Source organism: Salmo salar, chromosome 19 (assembly GCF_965601325.2).
Source record: "Salmo salar chromosome 19, fSalSal1, whole genome shotgun sequence".
NCBI lineage: Eukaryota > Metazoa > Chordata > Actinopteri > Salmoniformes > Salmonidae > Salmo > Salmo salar.
The window spans coordinates 79,527,501-79,549,113 of record NC_138309.1 but is presented as its reverse complement, the minus strand read 5'-3'; the positions used below and the strand labels follow the sequence as shown (position 1 = coordinate 79,549,113).

At 44.8% G+C, this 21,613-nt stretch overlaps 1 protein-coding gene across 3 annotated transcripts in view; it reads right to left on the bottom strand.

Moving 5' to 3' along the window:
- Positions 1-21,613, bottom strand: part of LOC106579654 (laminin subunit alpha-1) — an 85,144-nt gene that overhangs the window by 401 nt on the left and 63,130 nt on the right. For 2 of the 3 annotated variants that reach the window (XM_014159776.3, XM_082965992.1), the window contains exons 29-56: positions 21,455-21,544; positions 21,041-21,234; positions 18,715-18,857; positions 18,359-18,569; positions 18,047-18,203; positions 17,439-17,649; positions 17,077-17,193; positions 16,079-16,242; positions 15,663-15,801; positions 14,733-14,835; positions 12,341-12,457; positions 11,792-11,974; positions 10,993-11,147; positions 9,643-9,786; positions 9,036-9,317; positions 8,355-8,630; positions 8,043-8,187; positions 7,318-7,459; positions 6,470-6,584; positions 4,719-4,886; positions 4,240-4,391; positions 3,728-3,907; positions 3,180-3,369; positions 2,933-3,039; positions 1,545-1,734; positions 1,183-1,335; positions 800-953; positions 130-480 (exon numbers count right to left, since the gene is read on the bottom strand). In XM_014159776.3, the coding sequence (XP_014015251.2) occupies positions 130-480; positions 800-953; positions 1,183-1,335; positions 1,545-1,734; positions 2,933-3,039; positions 3,180-3,369; positions 3,728-3,907; positions 4,240-4,391; positions 4,719-4,886; positions 6,470-6,584; positions 7,318-7,459; positions 8,043-8,187; positions 8,355-8,630; positions 9,036-9,317; positions 9,643-9,786; positions 10,993-11,147; positions 11,792-11,974; positions 12,341-12,457; positions 14,733-14,835; positions 15,663-15,801; positions 16,079-16,242; positions 17,077-17,193; positions 17,439-17,649; positions 18,047-18,203; positions 18,359-18,569; positions 18,715-18,857; positions 21,041-21,234; positions 21,455-21,544 (4,733 nt within the window). The remainder of the gene's footprint in view (positions 1-129; positions 481-799; positions 954-1,182; positions 1,336-1,544; positions 1,735-2,932; positions 3,040-3,179; positions 3,370-3,727; positions 3,908-4,239; positions 4,392-4,718; positions 4,887-6,469; positions 6,585-7,317; positions 7,460-8,042; positions 8,188-8,354; positions 8,631-9,035; positions 9,318-9,642; positions 9,787-10,992; positions 11,148-11,791; positions 11,975-12,340; positions 12,458-14,732; positions 14,836-15,662; positions 15,802-16,078; positions 16,243-17,076; positions 17,194-17,438; positions 17,650-18,046; positions 18,204-18,358; positions 18,570-18,714; positions 18,858-21,040; positions 21,235-21,454; positions 21,545-21,613) is intronic. The other variant, XM_082965991.1, reaches the window with a different exon arrangement.

The window sequence follows — 21,613 nt, the reverse complement described above, 5'->3', positions numbered from 1 at the left end:
GACACTGAAATTGATCAACGTCAAAGCAAAGTGGTGACAAAGGCCCAGTTCAGTGAAGTTTCTAGATTTTAGGGTATAGGGGTTGTTTCTGGACAGAGACTAAAGGTTTTCTTCTAGAGAGGGACATACCAGGGAAGCCTCCCACGTAGACCGGGTCCTTGGTCTCAGCGGAGGTTGACTGGGGGTGGGGGTTGTCAGTGAGCACCGTGACCCCGTCCACGCTCAGACTCAGAGCGTTCTTGGTCTTCTTGGCCAGCAGGGTGTGCCAGCGGCCGTCACACAGCCACCGGCCCAGCCGCGATGTGGCCGACACCCGCCCGGCACCGTTGTTCACGTGGAACACCGCCTGTCCGCTGGACAGCTCCAGGCCGATGGCGTCCACTTTGGCGCTGCTGACCCCTAGGAGGACACCGTCAGGCGCCGTGCTGCGGAACTCCAGCGCCACCGTCACGTCTGAGCCCACCTTGTACCCCTCTTTCACTGCAAGGGACAAACCACTTCAGACCACTGTCATGCAGTCTGGACACGCATGTCCTGTAGACACTCGCATACGTGTTCTAAAACATGTATCTAGGTATTGTGTATCTAGGCATTGAGTGTATCTAGGTATTGAGCTTGTTGGTCTCTTCCTAAGCATTATTCTGGTTGAAAATGGAACAGAAATGATGACGATGTTGGATTTTCCTAACGTTTAGGGACATATTTTCTTTTACATATAGTTGGCATTTGAATCTAAAACAATGTCTTGTTTACCTGAGTATTTGTCTTAAAGTGCGGCATGTAATGGTGGTAGACTCACTCAGAGCAGCGTATCCGCTCCCATTGAAGAAGGTCCCGTCCTGGGCTGCAGTGAAACAGTGAGCAGTAGAGTGTTCAGACACTGGACTCTGGGTGTCAAGTTCAACACTATTCAGAATCACCTTCTGGATGCAGCCAGCCAAGCTGTGGGTCACCTGGATGAGGGAATATAAATATTCACATTTGGGGTTATGGATAAACATTTACTCGGCAGGAAATGTACCACCTGCTTTCAAGACAGAAACAATAATCAAAAAAATGATTTGAGCATGAATTGAAAATCAAATCAAATGTTATTTGTCACATGTGCCAAATACAGTGAAATGCTTACTTAACCAACATTGTAGTGTTAAGAAAAAAAGAATGTGGTGTAGTGTGACATACGTTGCCTATCTTCTTGGCGGTGTAGGTATGGGGTAGTCCTCCCAGATACAGCTTGTTCTCCACATCCAGGGTGTTGCCTTTAGCCAGCACTGGAGCTGACGCCTGGCTGTCTACACTGATTACCACACTCTTCTTACTGAAGTCTGTCTTCACCTGCAGACGGAGACACGCGTTACAGGGTTGGGGAGAGTCCAGTCCTGACAACCTACCTGGTCATATCACTGCTTTCAGTCATGATTTCAAACTAACTTGAATTGTCACAGTTTTGTTATGCGTCCCCTGAATCGACCAAAATGCAATTTGACCCAAACAAACACTGCAATCTACTGTCACTTTTGGCCCAGAAGGGTGTGGTCACTAACTGTGTGCCACTGGCCGTCGTTGACCGGCACAGGGAAGGAGGCGGTGGCGGGACCGCTGCCCTTGTCACAGGTGAAGAACAGACGACCCCCCAGCAGCTGAAGAGTGGCGTAGTCCATCTGGTTGGCGTGGGCCATGTAGTAGATCAAACCACTCTGGGCAAAGGTACGCACAGACAGCTCCAGAGAGAAACTGTCAGGGAGAGAAGCGAGAAGACATATGAAGTGTTTCAGCCACTGACAAGGCTTTTTGGAGTTATCCATGATTTGCTGTAAGATAAAGATGTTTGTTAAAGGTTTATTAGACCTCTAGATAGACAATGACGAAGTGGATATGACTTTGTATCGCCGTGACCATCTCATAATAATCCTATATTGTTGAATACATCCACCAACCAAAAACCTAGCCTGGTCCCAGATCTGTTGTCTCCTTCTATAGCCTGGTCCCAGATCTGTTGTCTCCTGCTATAGCCTGGTCCCAGATCTGTTGTCTCCTTCTATAGCCTGGTCCCAGATCTGTTGTCTCCTTCTATAGCCTGGTCCCAGATCTGTTGTCTCCTGCTATAGCCTGGTCCCAGATCTGTTGTCTCCTTCTATAGCCTGGTCCCAGATCTGTTGTCTCCTTCTATAGCCTGGTCCCAGATCTGTTGTCTCCTTCTATAGCCTGGTCCCAGATCTGTTGTCTCCTATAGCCTGGTCCCAGATCTGTTGTCTCCTTCTATAGCCTGGTCCCAGATCTCTGCGTGCTGTATAGCACAGCATGTTTGGCATGACAATGACCATAGGAGTTGGCAAGAGCGCAAACTGATCTGGGACCAGGCTATAGAAGGAGACAACAGATCTGGGCTTATTGAACTGTGCCTTCCTCTCAATTACACATAATGTAGGCTACAGTGGAACACTTGAAAAGACTTCAAGCTAAGTCAATGGGAATGTGTAACATTAGCCCTGCTCGTTTCCAAGCAGTGCCGGAGTGAATTATTGATACTTACTGGGACAGCAATTATAATTCCTATCTTTGATGAAGAGATACAATATGCACTCAGGCTCAGAGAAAAGCAATCAACGATTAAGGCCTTAAGAGTGCTGTTTGCTATGCACTGTACTGAATCTTGGCTTGACCCTGTTTTACACATGTAGCTATGGGCCAACTGATATCAAGGCTAAAAATGTCAAAAATGAGATACAACACTATGTAAGCCTATAGAACCATAGACATGTCAATCTGTAATATACCATATAGAATTATAGCATATAGAATATTGCATATAGAATTGTGACAATCATTGAAATATCATAGGATATGATCTGTATGTGAAAAAGGATTCTGTAAGTTGTGAGATGTTGATGAAGGGAGATGGTAGTTCAATGAGCCAGGTCTCAGTACTGACCTCCTCCTCACTGTGTTGGGGTTGATGTTGAGGACCTTATGACTGTGTCTGGAGATGCCAAACTGATGGGCCTCTGGGAGGGATGTGCTGTTGTCCATCGATGCACACTGGAGAGACACAGAGTGACCAAAGAACAATGAAGGAAAAGTCGAGGAACTATCTATGACGACAGGGTGACCTGTTGGAAGGTGGAAGAGCTGCTGTTTATCCTAATAATAAGAGCTGTGTGAATTTTAGTGGGTGTTACCGTGAGTGTGCCGGGGGTGAGTGCACTGAGCTGAGTGGGGGGTGGTGGAGGGGGTCTGGCAGGGTCCAGGGTGGGCTCGGCCTCCAGGTCAGTGTCATCAGGTAGGAGGACCCTCTTAGGCCTCTCCTCCAATAGACAGCTGTCCATGTCCACGTTGTGGTACTTCACTGCAGCTGACAGGTCCAACAACCTATAGGGACACAGCACTGATCAGAGCCTTGGGTTACTATGGATACCATCCATCTCCTGACAGTACCATGGCAATGCCATTAAAGGTAGTAGCGAGATAAACACACTGAAGTTCCCCGTGGGAAAAATCAAGTTGTTCTATCTACCTGCTATTGTATTCTATTAGATATCTATCTCCAGAACATAATAACTCTAGTCATGCCACAACTACTCGTGTCTTTCAAGTCAAAACACATAAGCAAACCACAACACCGTTTAGCTAACATTGTCTTCAAATGGCATACACTTTGACAGGGCATATGATTCTGATATAAATTGCACTAAACATGGTTTCATAGTGTATTGGGCATGTGACTGACTTGGCATCCAGGGCCAGGTTCCTGATGCAGCCGTAGAAGGAGGAAGTGGTTCGTAGCAGTCCGGCGCCCTCTTCTGGCGGGAGGCCGCCCATGTACAGAGAGGTGAGGGTCAGAGAAGCTTTCTCTGAGGACAGGCGCACTGTCTCCTGGTGGTCCTCATCCACCAGTACCGTCATCGTCCTGGATGGATGAGACACACACAGAGGACTGTGTCAGTAATAACTCTGCAGTGCTATTCCCCTTGGAAAAGACTTCCTGTATATTATTCCACACTGGAATATATGATTCTTAAAAGGTACAATATGCAATATTTACTGCTGATCAATGGCCATTTCAAAGTGACTTTAATCCCATGGCAGTTGATTGTTATATATCCATATTTTTATTAACCAGGTGTAGGTCTAGGCATACCATCAGTATTATAATATCTGATGGAGTATCATTTCAAATGAATGTTATCATTTAGAACCATCCATCAGCATAAAATCATCATCTGTGTTACAGCCACTCACTTCCTGTTCCTCTGTAGGATGACAGAGTGCTCCTGTCCGTCACTGAAGCTCCCAGAGCGTGATTTGACCACAACCTTGTGGATGCTCCCGCCCTCCACCATGTTGACGTGAACCTCCAAGTGCCCCGACACCAGCATGACCGCCAGGAAGGGCTGATTGGAAACCCAGAGAAGGCTGTCAATATACGCTCTAATCTTAAGTCATTTTCTTGGTTAGAGAACTCCAACTAAATCATGCTACAGTCACCATAAAGCTCTCTTAACTCCTGCTATGGTGAAAAACATGGGCATACACACCAGAGGAGGCTGGTGGGAGGAGCTATAAGAGGACTCATTGTTAGTGGCTGGAATGGAATCAATGGAACGTATCAAACACATCCAACATCTGGAAACCACGTTTGACTCTGTTCCATTTATTCCATTCCAATGAGCCCGTCCTCCTATAGCTCCTCCCACCAGTCTCCACCGATACACACTTACCTGGCGTGCCTGTCTGCGTTTGCGGGTGCCTGCCTTGCTGAAGCCTGCCAGGATGATGCCAGTGTGGTTGCGGGTGGAGAAGGAGGCCAGCAGCTCCCCCTGGGAGCCAAGAGACATTGATGGCAGCTCCACATAGCCCTCTCTCAGTACAGACACACTGCGGATTGGCTGGAACATACACAAGTTTTTTATTTTATTTAACTAGGCAAGTCAGTTAAGAACAAATTCTTATTTACAATGACGGCCTCCCAAAAGGCAAAAGGTCTCCTGCCGGGATGGGGCCTGGGATTAAAAAAGTAATAATAAATACAATATAAATATAGGACAAAACACACATCACGACAAGAGAGACAACACAACACTACATAAAGACAGACCTAAGACAACAGCATAGCAAGGCAGCAACACATGACAACACAGCATGGTAGCAACACAACATGACAACAACATGGCAGCAACACATGACAACACAACATGGTAGCAGCACAAAAACATGGTACAAACATTATTGGGCACTGTCAACAGCACAAAGGTCAAGAAGGTAGAGACAACAATACATCACACAAAGCAGCCACAACTGTCAGTAAGAGTGTCCATGATTGAGTCTTTGAATGAAGAGATTGAGATAAAACTGTCCAGTTTGAGTGTTTGTTGCAGCTCGTTTCAGTCGCTAGCTGCAGCGAACTGAAAAGACGAGTGACCCAGGGATGTGTGTGCTTTGGGGACCTTTAACAGAATGTGACTGGCAGAATGGGTGTTGTATGTGGAGGATGAGTTCTACAGTAGATATCTCAGATAGGGGGGAGTGAAGCCTAAGATGGTTTTATAAATAAGCATCAACCAGTGGGTCTTGCAATGGGTATACAGTATGACCAGTTTACAGAGCGAGGCTGTTACTCATCGGGAATATGGGAAGTCTTTTGCTATTCTGTGAAACAATATGCCATCATCATGTACTGCTGGGCACCTTCCTCTTTACAGAAATCAACAGCAAAAATCAAATGCCACAACAGTCACTGTCACTATTCACTCTTCCCAATACCCCTGTCTACCTTTCATTTGTTTAGAGAAGAAGAAGGCCCATTAAGGAATAAATCAATACATGAAGGTTCTTTACTTTCAGTTCTCTAGCCTCTAACACATAGCCTTTCTAGCCTCTAACACACAGACTTTCTAGCCTCTAACACACAGGCTTTCTTACCTCTAACACGCAGCCTTTCTAGCCTCTAACACATAGCCTTTCTAGCCTCTAACACACAGCCTTTCTTACCTCTAACACGCAGCCTTTCTAGCCTCTAACACATAGCCTTTCTAGCCTCTAACACACAGACTTTCTAGCCTCTAACACACACCCTTTCTTACCTCTAACACGCAGCCTTTCTAGCCTCTAACACATAGCCTTTCTAGCCTCTAACACACAGCCTTTCTAGCCTCTAACACGCAGCCTTTCTTACCTCTAACACGCAGCCTTTCTAGCCTCTAACACACTCTTTCTAGCCTCTAACACACAGTCTTTCTTACCTCTAACACGCACCCTTTCTAGCCTCTAACACACAGCCTTTCTAGCCTCTAACACACAGCCTTTCTAGCCTCTAACACACAGCCTTTCTTACCTCTAACACACAGCCTTTCTTACCTCTAACACGCAGCCTTTCTAGCCTCTAACACACAGCCTTTCTAGCCTCTAACACACAGCCTTTCTAGCCTCTAACACACAGCCTTTCTTTCCTCTAACACACAGCCTTTCTTACCTCTAACACACAGCCTTTCTTGACACCATAGGAGTCACGGAGAAGGTCAAAGTTGGAGCGGGCGATCTCCATGTTTTTGATGCAGCCCACATAGGACCGTGCTACTACTTGTCTCCTGCAAAGCGAATTCAATTCACAATTTACTTTATGTTAATTTACTTAATGTAGAAAGAAATAATAATACAACAATTCAAACACTAAGCTCAATATTGAGATTAGGCAGAAGGCTAAAGGCATCCGCATACGAGCTTTGATCCTAGCAGAACTTGGCTAGGCAAAGTGAACGTCTGTGCCTTGCATACTCCCTTAAAAGCGGCAATATTACTGTTTGTCCTGCTTGAGACGCTGTAGCAACAAGTACACTTCCTCAAAATAGTCTGAATTAATCTAAGATAACTCAAGAAATGTTTAATTCACTTTTACGTTTTTGCCGAGGTCTTACATCTAACTAAGATGTCTGGTGCAGTATTTCTCAAGTGAAAAAATGTGCATGAAAACTAGTCGTTTGTCATTGAATGACAACATACACTTAATTGAAGAATCCTTACTGTTGACCAATCACTGACAAAGGGGCATAGACATTGGCTACCGAACCTCAACAAGCCTCAAGAAAAAAATGTAGGTGCTCAAACAGCCGAAAAATACCCTGCTGAATGCTACCCAACACCAAAACGAACAAAAACATCACTAAATTTCATGATAATATATGTGCAAACTGTTTAGACTGAGAACCATACAGTAACCCTAAGAAGCTACACCAAAAATATATGAATCACAGCAATACAATTGCATATCAACTAGGAGTATTTAGCAGGTAGGTGAAGTATGCGCCAAAGTAGTTCCAGTACCTGATAGGTCGAGACATGGGCAGTCCCCCGATGTAGATTGGGTCCAGGTCAGAGCGGTTGAGGTCAGAGGCAGACCCAGGAGACTGTGCCTCTATAATCTCTTTGTCTGATGAGTTGTCTGCAGCCATCACCGATATATAAGCTGGGAGGATGGAAAGAAATACAACAGTTTACTTTACATCAGACCTGGGAGCAAATACATGGATATTTAAGTATCTGCTTATTTAAAATATTTTTTTCTGTGTATTTGAGTATTTTCAAATACACAGCCGTGCCCAAAACATGTGCTTTTATTTGAGTTTTTGAATCGTTATTTGTAAAAACAAAATAGTCTACCAAATTGTGTTTGAGATTATTTTCAAATACTTATTTCAAATACCTGGGTTAAATGGATGGGAGTGTATTTGAGTATTTTCAAATACTTTCCACGTGTATTTCGAAATACACTACAATATTCAACTACTTGTCTTTTCAAATAAAATATATCTGAATACTTAGTTTGAATGTATGTGAAAGTAATTGAGATATTTGAAATAGTATTTGAACCCAGGTCTGCATTACATACATACTGTAGGCATTATACCAGGACAACCACTACAAAACAATAGGGATATACACAGTATCAATAAAGCTCCAGGGGAAAAAAAGTTGACTGTGACCCCGAAAATTATGGTTGCCCGACTATACCCTATATAACTCTGAGCCTATAGCCTATGACCTATGACCTTTGCGTTTGTTCCTCTGCAGGGTGATCTTGTACCAGCTGCCAGTGTTATAGGCTTTGTTGGAGGAGAGGGTCAGAGGACCAGAGCCAAGTTCAAAGGTTAGACGCACTTGGCCCTCCACCAGCTCAATGGACAGGAAGTCCCTCTGAAATAACAAATAAACACATTAGTCAATCTTTATTGTCCCCAGAGGGTAATTTGACTTGCCACAGCAGAGGATGATAGCTTTCCACTACAATATGTACATCTAGAAAACAAATACAGACTGTTCAGTGTGGTTGTAGTGTGTTTGTGGGTCAGTAGGGGGCGTACCGTGCCGTTGGAGGCCAGGTAGAGCAGCAGGCCGTTGGGGGAGAGGGTCTTGAACAGCAGTACGATGGAGGTGGAGGTGGAGCGGAGGGGTTTCTCTACAACTGAGTAGCCACTGCCATCAAAGTGGAAGGACGTCTCCTCCGTCTGCGGACTCATGAAGCATCCGCGACACTGGCCCTCCCTCTCGGCGTAGTTCCACAGCCCGATGTTCTTCTCGTTGAGCGACGCCTCCCCCATACAGCCCTTGAACTGGGTCATCTTCACCGCGGAGGACTTCTGTGTAAAAGAGATTGAATAAATGGTTTCAGATTATCTCAGTGCTTTGCATGTCCTTTGTAATTTTGTGTCAAGTGACTTGAATGTTTTTTTTTTGTTTTATTGGTGGAGAATACAGAATGATACGTGTTGTTGACGTAACCATAGGTACGGGAAGATGTTTGGGGGTGAGGATGCAGCGATGTTTTTCACCAATGGTGTAACGGTGCTAAGAACATTTTGTCGAGGGGGGCTATATCGGTCTATACTGGTCCACTAATACAGGACTAGTAAATCTTTCTTTATAGTGATTTTTCCCACGGCTATGGATTTAACTTGAATTGAACCAGTTCAAGCTCTCAAGGACCCAAGCTGGTGGCTAGAACCATGTCTGAGTGAAAATGACCCAGCCAGGTGGGACTGTACCTTGATCTGGCCTCCCAGTCCGCCAACAAATATCAGGGTAAAGTTGTTGACATCCAGGACCGTAGCAGAGCGTGGTGAGGTGGTCTTGACCGCGGGCAGGGGGTCTGACTCCAGCTGGTGGACTGACAGCGTGCCGTGCTTCCCAAAGCGGGTGGCGTTGATGCGGTGCCACTTGTTGTTGTTGATCTGGATGTCGGGGTACTCCAGTTTGGCGTGGCCTGAACCCACATCCCACAAGAACCCCACCTTGCCATGATGCATCTCCACCGCCATGAAGTCCACCTGATATACAGTACCAGTCAAAAGTTTGGACACACCTACTCATTCAAAGGTTTTTCTTTATTTGTACTATTTTCTACATTGTACAACAATAGCGAAGACATCAAAAATATGAAATAACACATATGGAATCATGTTGTAACCAAAAAGTGTTACTTTACACATGTAGTTATAGCGGTAACATTGACGTACATGTTATAAAGAGTTTATAAAGGGTAGTTTATAGATGGTCTATAGATTATTTATACCTCTCTGGTTGAATGTAGATTATTTAGTTTAAAACAGACTTATGGGTAATCATTACGAGGTACTTTCGGTGGTAACTTACGCTGGAGCTGCTGCCCAGATAGAAGAGCAGGTTGTCAGGCTCGCTGGTCTTGACGGTCATAGTTAGAGTGTTGAAGTTACTGGAGGACATCTCAGGCTTGTAGGCCCTCACACAGTCTTTGTCTGCCAGCACTGACACCTTGATCTGTACAGGCCAGAAAAGGACAATATTAGTATGTCAGTTGAGGACAGAGTGTGTTGGTCCATGTACAGCAGGGTTCCATGTACAGCAGGGTTCCCAACTGGGGGCCCGCGGGTGGTTCTATTTGGCCACCCCAAGTTTTCTGAGCAAAAACCAAATAGTTGGACACCAGGAAATCAGCTCCAAGTGATTGTAATTTTGGAAATCTGAGACACGTGATTGTAATTTTGGAAATCAGCGCCAAGTGATTGTAATTTTGGAAATCTGAGACAAGTGATTGTAATTTTGGAAATCAGCGCCAAGTGATTGTAATTTTGGAAATCTGAGACAAGTGATTGTAATTTTGGAAATCAGCGCCAAGTGATTGTAATTTTGGAAATCTGAGACAAGTGATTGTAATTTTGGAAATCAGCGCCAAGTGATTGTAATTTTGGAAATCTGAGACACGTGATTGTAATTTTGGAAATCTGAGACAAGTGATTGTAATTTTGGAAATCTGAGACAAGTGATTGTAATTTTGGAAATCTGAGACACAAGATTGTAATTTTGGAAATCAGCGCCAAGTGATTGTAATTTTGGAAATCTGAGACACGTGATTGTAATTTTGGAAATCAGCGCCAAGTGATTGTAATTTTGGAAATCTGAGACAAGTGATTGTAATTTTGGAAATCAGCGCCAAGTGATTGTAATTTTGGAAATCTGAGACACGTGATTGTAATTTTGGAAATCTGAGACACAAGATTGTAATTTTGGAAATCAGCGCCAAGTGATTGTAATTTTGGAAATCTGAGACACGTGATTGTAATTTTGGAAATCAGCGCCAAGTGATTGTAATTTTGGAAATCTGAGACAAGTGATTGTAATTTTGGAAATCAGCGCCAAGTGATTGTAATTTTGGAAATCTGAGACACGTGATTGTAATTTTGGAAATCTGAGACAAGTGATTGTAATTTTGGAAATCAGCGCCAAGTGATTGTAATTTTGGAAATCTGAGACACGTGATTGTAATTTTGGAAATCTGAGACACGTGATTGTAATCAAATGTATGACCCGCTCCTCTAGTTGATGATCCCTGTTGTACAGTGTGTGTGTGTGTGTGTGTGTGTGTGTGTGTGTGTGTGTGTGTGTGTGTGTGTGTGTTTGTGTGTGTCTGTGTGTGCGTGTGTGTCTGTGTGTGTGTGTGTGTGTAGTCCAGCAGCAGTGACTAACCGAGGCAGCCTGTTTGCGGGCCTGGTTGATCATCTCTCTGATCTCAGACAGGTTTCTGCTCAGGTTTTCCCCCAGGGTCTTCAGGGGTTTAAGACGGTCATACAGCCTCTCGGTACGACTCTCTGCCTCCTTCAGCTTAGACTCAGCTGTCCTAGCTGAGAGGGACAACAGATAGGACAGGTTAGTAATGCTAATGGCATCTTACTCATCTATGTCAGTCACATAATATCTCTAGAAATGAGCCTGTCATTGATATGTCACGATAACATGGTAATAACATTTGACTAACATTAAACAGGTATTTGGGACACTACTTGGCTTCTAATGTGGTGTGGTTGAAAGAGTCCTTAGATGCTACATCAATTTTTGGACTTATAAATGAATGATTATAAACCCATTGAATCTTTAAGAATATAACTTGTAAATACTTCCTGAGCTTAGTTCAACTGTCACACCCCATCAGATCGCTAACTATCAGCCTGTTTTACTCCAATGTTTGTGAACAACATTTATAAATGTAAACAAACACTGTATATCATGGATGGTCAGTCCTTGCATCCATAGCTCTGTCTATGAATTTGACCTGGGGTTACCTTTCTCAAGCCCCCTCCTTCAGATTTTTACCAAAATAGAGGCGGGTTTTTGCTTTGTTACTGTTTCAACTCTGGATTCTGGCTTTATTGTGGAAAGGGTGGAAGCAAAGGTGGAAAACACTGTAGAAAACACTGGCATGACAAAGTTGCTAGCTATAATCTAGCTAGAGCCATATTTGGTTGTCAGAATAATATGTTGGCCTCACCGGTGGAGTGTGAGTCAGAGAACAGCTGGTTGGTGTTGGAGACGCTGTGTTTGGCCTGGGCCACTGCCTTGCTGGACTCCTCCAGTCTGACCCTGAGCTCCTCCAAGCGCTCCAGTGCCCTCTGCAGGGAGGAGTTGGCCATGGCAGCCTGCTCCTTGGCCTCCAGCACCTGCTCACTGGTGCCTACAGGGGGCAGCACAGTCAATGTGAGTGATGTACTGAGGTACCACATTCCATGCTGTTCTCTGTTTTCCCACTGTTTAGGGTGTCTTTGAGTCTATGATGAAGTGTTCAATATATGACTTATGTGATAATCATTAGTTGATATCTACTATTTTCAGACATTTTTCAAGTGAGAAAAAACAGCTCAGAAAGTTGTAAAGTACAACATTGTGTTATTGTTGGTTTTAATGTAGCATTTTTGACTTGTTGAATGTTGTTTTTATGACTTAACACAGGGAAGAGATCATGAAAGTACTAGAGTGTGATGTAGGAGAAATGACACATAAAAGGACAATTATTAGGGCATCAGTTGTCAGTAGCACTCACCGTTGGGCAGGCTATGGAGCAGGAAGGCTGGCTCTGGGATCAGTCTGCTGGTGTTATGGAGGTTGTTTATCAACAAGGCCATTCTGTCTGTCACATCACTGATGTTAGCGAGGAGACCTAGAAGAGACAGAGACATGTCACTTTTACTACAATACAGTGCATTCGGAAAAGATTTAAACCCCTTAACCCTTTCCACATTTTGTTACGTTACAGCCTTATTCTAAAAGGAATTAAAAAAATGTCATCAATCTCACACAATACCCCATAATGACAAAGTGAAAACAGGTTTTTCGAAATGTTTACAAATGTATACAAATTGAAAACAGAAATACGTTATTTTAACAAATATTTAGACCCTTTGCTATGAGACTCGAAATTGAGTTTCCATTGATCATCCTCGAGATGTTTCTACAACTTGATCGGAGTCCACCTGTGGTAAATTCAATTGATTGGGCATGATTTGGAAAGGCACACACCTGTCTATATAAGGTCCCACAGTTGACAGTACATGTCAGAGCAAAAACCAAGCCATGAGGTCGAAGGAATTGTCCGTAGAGCTCCGAGACATGATTGTGTCGAGGCACAGATCTGGGGAAGGGTACCAAAACATTTCTGCAGCATTGAAGGTCCCCAAGAACACAGTGGCCTCCATCATTCTTAAATGGAAGAAGTTTGGAACCACCAAGACTCTTCCTAGAGCTGGCCACCCGGGCAAACTGAGCAATCGGGGAAGAAGGGTCATGGTCAGGGAGGTGACTAAGAACCTGATGGTCACTCTGACAGAGCTAGAGTTCCTCTGTAGAGATGGGAGAACCTTCCAGAAGGATAACCATCTATGCAGCACTCCACCAATCAGGCCTTTATGGCAAAGTGGCCAGACAGAAGACACTCCTCAGTAAAAGGCACATGACAGCCCGCTTGGAGTTTGACAAAAGGCACCTAAAGGACTCTCAGACTATGAGAAACAAGATTCTTTGGTCTGATGAAACCAAGATTCAACTCTTTAACCTGAATGCCAAGCATCACATCTGGAGGAAACCTGGCATCATCCCTACGGTGAAGCATGGTGTTGGCAGCATCATGCTGTGGGGATGTTTTTCAGCGGCAGGGACTGGGAGACTAGTCAGGATTGAGGCAAAGATGAATGGAGTAAAGTATAGAGAGATCCTTGATGAAAACCTGCCCCAGAGCGCTCAGGACATCAGACTGGGGCGAAGGTTCACCTTCCAACAGGACAATGATGCAAAACTTGTCTAAAAACCTGTCTTTGTCATTATGGGTATTCTGTGTAGATGGATGAGGGGGGAAAAACTATTGAACCCATTTTAGAATAAGGCTGAAACGTGACAAAATGTGGATAAAGTCAAGGGGTCTGAATACTTTCCGAATGCACTTTAGTGTGTGTGTGTGTGTGTGTGTGTGTGTGTGTGTGTGTGTGTGTGTGTGTGTGTGTGTGTGTGTGTGTGTGTGTGTGTGTGTGTGTGTGTGTGTGTGTGTGTGTGTGTGGACGTGTTTAACTATTATTGTGTGGACCAGAAGTCCCCACAAGAATAGTAAACAAACAAAAATTTGACCAACTGGGGACACAAGGTCAAATGCTATTTCTAGGGGGTTTAGGGTTAAGAATTAGTGTTATGGTTAGAATTAGGTTAAGGGTTAAGGTTAGGAGCTAGGGTTAGTTTTAGGGTTAGGAGCTAGGGATAGGGTACGGGTTAGGTTAGGTTTAGAGTTAGGTTAGGTTTTCGGGTTAGTGTAAGGGTACGGGTTAAGTTTAGAGTTAGGCTTAAGGTTAGGTTTTTGGGTTAGGGTACGAGTTAGGGTTAAGGTTAGGTTTAGAGTTAGGGTCAAGGTTAGGTGTAGAGTTAGGGTTAAGGTTAGGTTTAGAATTAGGGTTAAGGTTAGGTTTAGAATTTGGGTTAAGGTTAGGTTTTCGGGTTAGGGTACGGGTACGGGTTAGGTTTAGGGGTTAGAGAAAATAGGATTTCGGGTTAGGCTAAGGGTACGGGTACGGTTTAGGTTTAGGGTTTAGAGAAAATAGGTTTTCGGGTTATGGTAAGGGTAAAGGTTAGGGGTTAGAGAAAATAGGTTTTCGGGTTAGGGTAAGGGTAAGGGTTAGGGGTTAGAGAAAATAGGTTTTCGGGTTAGGATAAGGGTACGGGTTAGGGGTTTGAGAAAATAGGTTTTCGGGTTAGGGTAAGGGTACGGGTTAGGTTTAGGGGTGAGAGAAAATAGGTTTTGAATGGCACTGAATGGGTTAGTTGGGTACAAGACGAATAGGTAGACTGTGTGTGTGTGTGTGTGTGTGTGTGTGTGTGTGTGTGTGTGTGTGTGTGTGTGTGTGTGTGTGTGTGTGTGTGTGTGTGTGTGTGTGTGTGTGTGTGCTCCAACTCACCCACAGTGCTGTTGTTCAGGGCCAGACTCTCAGCCAGTATCTTAGCACTACGCTGCACAGCCTCAGATCCCAGATCAGTAAGTGACACCTCTTGCTGGACCGTCTACAGTCAACACACACACACACACACACACACACACACACACACACACACACACACACACACACACACACACACACACACACACACACACACACACACACAGAGAGAGAGAGACAGTTATTTATGGTACTACTATAGTTTGCAGGTTTCTGACCCACAGCACACTGCATATCCAGTGTAGTAAAAAAACAAAATGGCCAAAGACTCCAGTCACCCAAGTTATAGACTGTTCTCTCTGCTACCGCACGGCAAGCGGTACCGGAGCGCCAAGTCTAGGACCAAAAGGCTCCTTAACAGCTTCTACCTCCAAGCCATAAGACTGCTGAACAATTAATCAAATGGCCACCGGACTATTTACATTGACCCACCCCCCTCCCTCCTTTCTTTTGTACACTGCTGCTACTCGCTGTTTGTTATCTATGCATAGTCACTTTACCCCTACCTACATGTACAAATTACCTCAACTAACCTGTACACCCGCACATTGACTCTGTACCGGTACCCCTGTATATAGCCTTGTTATTGTTATTTTATTGTGTTACATTTTAGAATTTTTTTACTTTAGTATATTTGGTCAATATTTTCTTAACTCTTTCTTGAACTGCACTGTTGGTTAAGGGCATTTCACAGTAAGGTCTACACTTGTTGTATTTGGCACATGTGACAAATAAAGTTTGATTTGAGTAGAGTAGTTCTCTAGCCTGGTCCCAGATCTGTTTGTGCTGTCATAGGAGTTGGCAGGACAGCCCAAACAGATCTGGGACCAGTCTAGTTATTCCATGTTCTGATATTAATAGTGAAGGGACACTAAATGAGCGGCGACTCACCATGTTGAGGGCCATAGCAGCAGTCAGGATGGCTCGGTCAGCCATCTCCTCTGCAGGCTGGATGTTAACTCTGATGTTGGAGTTGGCATGCGCTGCACTGGTGGCTTTCAGAGTGGTATTCATCACCTCCGCTAGAGAGCTACATACAGGAAGACGAGGTGAGGCCGATGTACTACATATAGATAGTTAGTCCTATTTCAAGCGCCTAATGTTTGTGATGACGAGGGATTTTGAAATACCCATAAAACGCCTTTGAAAGGGTATATATGTAGAAGTTTACACGCACACACACCAGACCGCCCGCCGGCACACACACACACCCCAGACCGCCCGCCGGCACACACACACACACACCAGACCGCCCGCCTGCCCGCCGGCACACACACACACACCAGCCCGCCGGCACACACACACACCTCTGCAGAGCCTGGGCCTTCTTGCTAAGTTCTTGGGCGTGGTCCTCAGCCTTGTAGACCAGCTCCAGAGCCTCTTGCTTCCTCAGCTCCATCACCAGAGCATCCACATGCTTCCTCAACATGGGGTTCCATTGCTCCAGCTGTTCCTTGGCCCCCTCCAGCTGCTTTACAAGTCGCATATAACCAAAATAAACAGTTAGAATGGACTCAGATTCTGTTAGATAAACTGCATGTACCAAAATGATTTATATATTTTTTACACTGGCCAGGTTTCCTAAAAAATGTGTACAATCGCTACTGACCTCTACTGACCGCTACTGACCTCTACTGACCTCTACGGACCTCTACTAACCTCTACTGACCTCTACTGACCTCTACTAACCTCTACTAACCTCTACTGACCTCTACTGACCTCTAATGACCTCTAATGACCTCTAATGACCTCTACTGACCTCTACTGACCTCTACTAACCTCTACTGACCTCTAATGAACTCTAATGAACTCTACTAACCTCTAATGAACTCTACCCAGCTCTACTGACCTCTACTGACCTCTACTGACCTCTACTAACCTCTACTGACCTCTACTGACCTCTACTGACCTCTACCAACCTCTACCGACCTCTACTGACCTCTAATGAACTCTACTAACCTCTAATGACCTCTACTAACCTCTACTGACCTCTACTAATCTCTACTGACCTCTACTGACCTCTAATGAACTCTACTAACCTCTAATGAACTCTACTAACCTCTACTGATCTCTACTAACCTCTACTGACCTCTACTGACCTCTACTGACCCCTACTAACCTCTACTGACCTCTACTAACCTCTACTGACCTCTACTAACCTCTACTAACCTCTACTGACCTCTACTAACCTCTACTGACCTTGAAATATAAAGTTTAAATCAACAAATAAAGTTATTGATTCTGACGCACAACACATGTATTTGACATGGATATGGTGGTAATACGGCGTTATGGTTTGACTTACAGAGGTGATGTTGCCCATGTTCTCTGCTAGAATGACAGCATCAGCCAGGATGTCCTGAGTCTCCTCCAGCTGGGTTTCTGCTGTCTGGTTCAGCCGGCTCACATTCTGCTTCAGACCCTACACACACGCAGAGACAACACAGTCTAAATACTTCAATTGGAAAACTGTATAGCCTCTCTGTAGCTAAGATGTTTGAAAATGAGTGAAATTTTAAATACATTTACTTCACCAACCTACATTTGACATTTATATGCTTATATGTGACTAAAAATGACAAGATATGATTTGGTCTTCGCCACATGTCAACAGTAATGACAAACTGTACTACATGTAAAGTACTTGAGTAATGTGAGTGTCCTGACCTGGTACTGTGGCAGATTGGTGTTGATGCTGTCCAGCAGGGTGTGTGTGTGGTTGTTGTTCTCCCTGGCAGTGTTCAGAAGGGCCTGGGCGCCCACTAGCTTCTGCTGGTGTTGGGTCAGACTGCTGGAGATGTTGAGGGTCTGGAACTCTGTCACTCCCTGGGGCACCTGGAGGTCCTTCTGCACCCTCTGGAGGAGAGCCTCGGCAGCCCTGCAGTTCACATAACACACAGGAGGGTTAGAATACACTACACTTCAACTATAGTACACACATAACACACAGGAGGGTTAGAATACACTACACTACAGTCACTTCAACTATAGTACACACATAACACAGGAGGGTTAGTCAGCTATACACATTCATGTACTATAGTACTACTATAACTACACTCTAATACAACTTCACTAGACCAGTAGAGCCCAGAGCAGTGTTACAGTACACTCAATCACTGTAGTATAACAAGGAACAGTGTTACTTAGACCCTACAGAGCTTTTCTAGTTAAGTGGTATTAACACTTCTGAGTGCAGATAGCTGGTGGTTGTATGGGACTGAATCCAGAAAGGGTAGCCTACACAAAATCGCCACCTTATATGGCTAACCAACCTGAGTTCTGTAGAGACGCTGGCGTTGGCCTGTGCTAAGTCGACCACTCTGATTGTTTCCAACATGGCTGCCACCTGCTTCATTAGCCGTCTGCTCTTCGCCTCGTTCATCTCCACGTTGTCTGTCCTGTTTAGACGGCCAGCTTGCTCCGCCAGGGCTGAGCCAATCACAGAGAGGGTAGGGCTTACAGGTTAGCAGCTTTTGTAAACATAAATGAAAACAGTAGGCAGCATCAACAAGGAAACAAGGATCATTTTTGACCCCATTAGCAATGGAACCATTTTCATATAGCATAATGTCCTGTGGCAGCACCTTGTATAGCAGTCTGAATGGTGTTGATGTACTCCAGAAGCTCGGCCCCCTGGGTAACGCTGTTCTCTATGGACCGGGCCACTTCCTCTCCATCAGCAGACACACCCATAGCCTTCTGTAGCAGTCCGTCTATGTCCTGGGTGAGGTTTGTCATGTCCTCCTCATCCCTGGTCAGGTGATAGGCTGGGCTCCTATACGAAGACATCAGACTCTAGGAGAGAAATGACGACATACGTGTTTTACACGTGAATGTGTACTGAGTACTTCTTAACTTAAGACAAGGCAGGAGACAGGGGATTCAAAAGACGAGTTCAAAACCTACTGGACAGAGAGGTATAATATGACTCCTCTTTTACCTTGACCTCTCGCGTGTCGTTCTCCAAGTTGACCAGTGTGCTGTAGGGTGACAGGATGACCCCGGTCAGGTTGACAGACAGGAAAGAGCGCTCTACTGCATCCAGGTCATCCAGGAGCACCCTGGTACACTCATCATCACACACTGAGGGGAGGGGGGAGCGGAAGGACATATTCTAAAGTTGCAGTTGTTTGTGTGTGTGTGTGTGTGTGTGTGTGTGTGTGTGTGTGTGTGTGTGTGTGTGTGTGTGTGTGTGTGTGTGTGTGTGTGTGTGTGTGTGTGTGTGTGAGAGAGTGTGTGTGTGTGTGTCTGTGAGTGAGTGAGCACGTGATTGTGAGTGCATGTACGTGTGTGCAGACATGCCTTTATAAGCGTCTAAGTACAGTGCATTCAAAAAGTATTCAGACCCCATGACATTTTCCACATTTGGTTACGTTATAGCCTTATTCTAAAATTGATTAAATCATTTTCTTTCCCACTTCATCAATCTACACAGAATACCCCATAATGACAAAGCAAAAACAGGTTTTTAGATTTATTTTCAAATGTATTAAAAATAAATATGACATTTACATAAGTATTCAGACCCTTTACTCAGTGCTTTGTTGAAGCACCTTTGGCAGCGATTACAGCCTTGAGTCTTCTTGGGTATGACGCTACAAGCTTGGCACACCTGTGTTTGGGGAGTTTCTCCCATTCTTCTCTGCAGATTGTCTCAAGCTCTGTCAGGTTGGATGGGGAGCGTTGCTGCACAGCTATTTTCAGGTCTTTCCAGAGATGTTTGATCAGGTTCAAGTCCGGGCTCTGGCTAGGCCACTCATAGACATTCAGACACTTGTCCCGAAGCCACTCCTGCGTTGAATGGTCGTTGTCCTGATGGAACGTGAACATTCACCCCAGTCTGAGGTTTTTATCAAGGATCTCGCTGTACCTTGCTCCGTTCATCTTTCCCTTGATACTGACTAGTCTCCCAGTTCCTGCCGCTGAAAAACATCCCCACAGCATGATGCTGCAACCACCATGCTTCATTGTAGGGATTGTGCCAGGTGTCCTCCAGACATGACACTTGGCATTCAGGCCAAAGAGTTCAATCTTGGATTCATCAGACCAGAGAATCTTGTTTCTCTTGGTCTGAGAGTCCTTTAGGTGTCTTTTGGCAAACTCCAAGCGGGCTGTCATGTGCCTTTTACTGAGGAGTTACTTCTGTCTGGCCACTCTACCAGAAAGGCCTGATTGGTGGAGAGCTGCAGAGAAGGTTGTCCTTCTGGAAGGTTCTCCCATCTCCACAGAGGAACTCTGGAGCTCTGTCAGAGTGACCATCAGGTTCTTAGTCACCTCCCTGACCATGACCCTTCTTCCCCGATTGCTCAGTTTGGCCGAGTGGCCAGCTCTAGGAAGAGTCTTGGCGGTTCCAAATTATTCAATTTAAGAATGATGGAGGCCACTGTGTTCTTGGGGACCTTCAATGCTGCAGAAATGTTTTGGTACCGTTCCCCAGATCTGTGCCTCGACACAATCCTGTCTTGGAGCTCTACGGACAGTTCTTTAGACCTCATGGCTTGGTTTTTGCTCTGACATGCACTGTCAACTGTGGGACCTTATATAGACAGGTGTGTGCCTTTCCAAATCATGTCCAGTCAATTGAATTTACCACAGGTGGACTCCAATCAAGTTGTAGAAACATCTCAAGGATGATCAATGTGTTAGGTTATATTATTAGAGTAGGAACTCAACTGACACTGTGAAAGCTTAAACCAATCTTCCCAGAGGGTCAATACAGCTGCATTAGACAAAGACATGGTTTTTCAACCGTGGTAGTATACATACCCCACATTGAGTGGAGTCTCCTTCTCATCGCTAAACAGTGCATCATTATTTATAGTCAGGGAGATGAGTGATATGGGCCATAAACAGTTCCTCCCCTTATCAGTACTGACACATGTTCCTGCACTCAGCCCGTCCCAAGGTTCATTACGGCTCCCCTCATGTCTCTTTCTAACTAATGATGAATAATAAGCTCAGAGACCAAACCTATCAAATGGAAACAGGATGCACCTGAGCTCAATTTGGAGTCTTATAGGAAAGGGTCTGAATACTTATGTAAATAAGGTTGTTTCATTTTTAGACATTTCTAAAAACCTGTTTTTGCTTAGACATTATGGGTTATTGTGTGTAGATTGATGAGGAAATACATTTATTTAATCCCTTTTAGAATATGGCTGTAAGGTAAGAAATGTGGAAAAAGGGAAGGGTCTGTATATTTTCCAAATGCACTGTATGTCCATATAATGCTAAGTCCTGCACAAATCAAAGAGTAGGATTCTCACAGACACACTGGTCCCCGTCCAGGACGTGTCTCGCCTCGCACTGGTCACACAGGTGTCCCCTGACCCCGGCTTTACATTCACACTGGCCCGTCAGAGAGTCACACGCTGGATGGAGAGAACCTGCAGTACTACACCGACACTCTTCACACTTCCCACTTAAAGCTGACGGGTTCCCATAGTAACCCACTGCACACCTGAGAGAGGGGGAGAGAGAGGCGGGGGAAGGGAGGGGGGGGCAAAGAAACAGTGAGAGGGAGAAATAATGGAATAGAGAGATAGAGGAAGAGAGGGAGGGAGAGAGAGAAAGAAATAAACAGATAGAGAGAAAATAAAATGGTTATCTTAGAGCTGTATTGGTGGTATCTAATGAAACACTTGACATCCAACAGGTGACCCTGTAATACTCTCTCTTACCTCTCACAGTAGCGCCCCTCATAGCCGGGCTTGCAGGCGTTACAGCGGAAGTCTCCCACCACTCCCTCTAGAGCACAGGTAGGACTGAAGCTGACACACAACAATACACCCACTATGTCAGACAGTGTTATAGAGACTACAATATCTCCTCACTGCCCC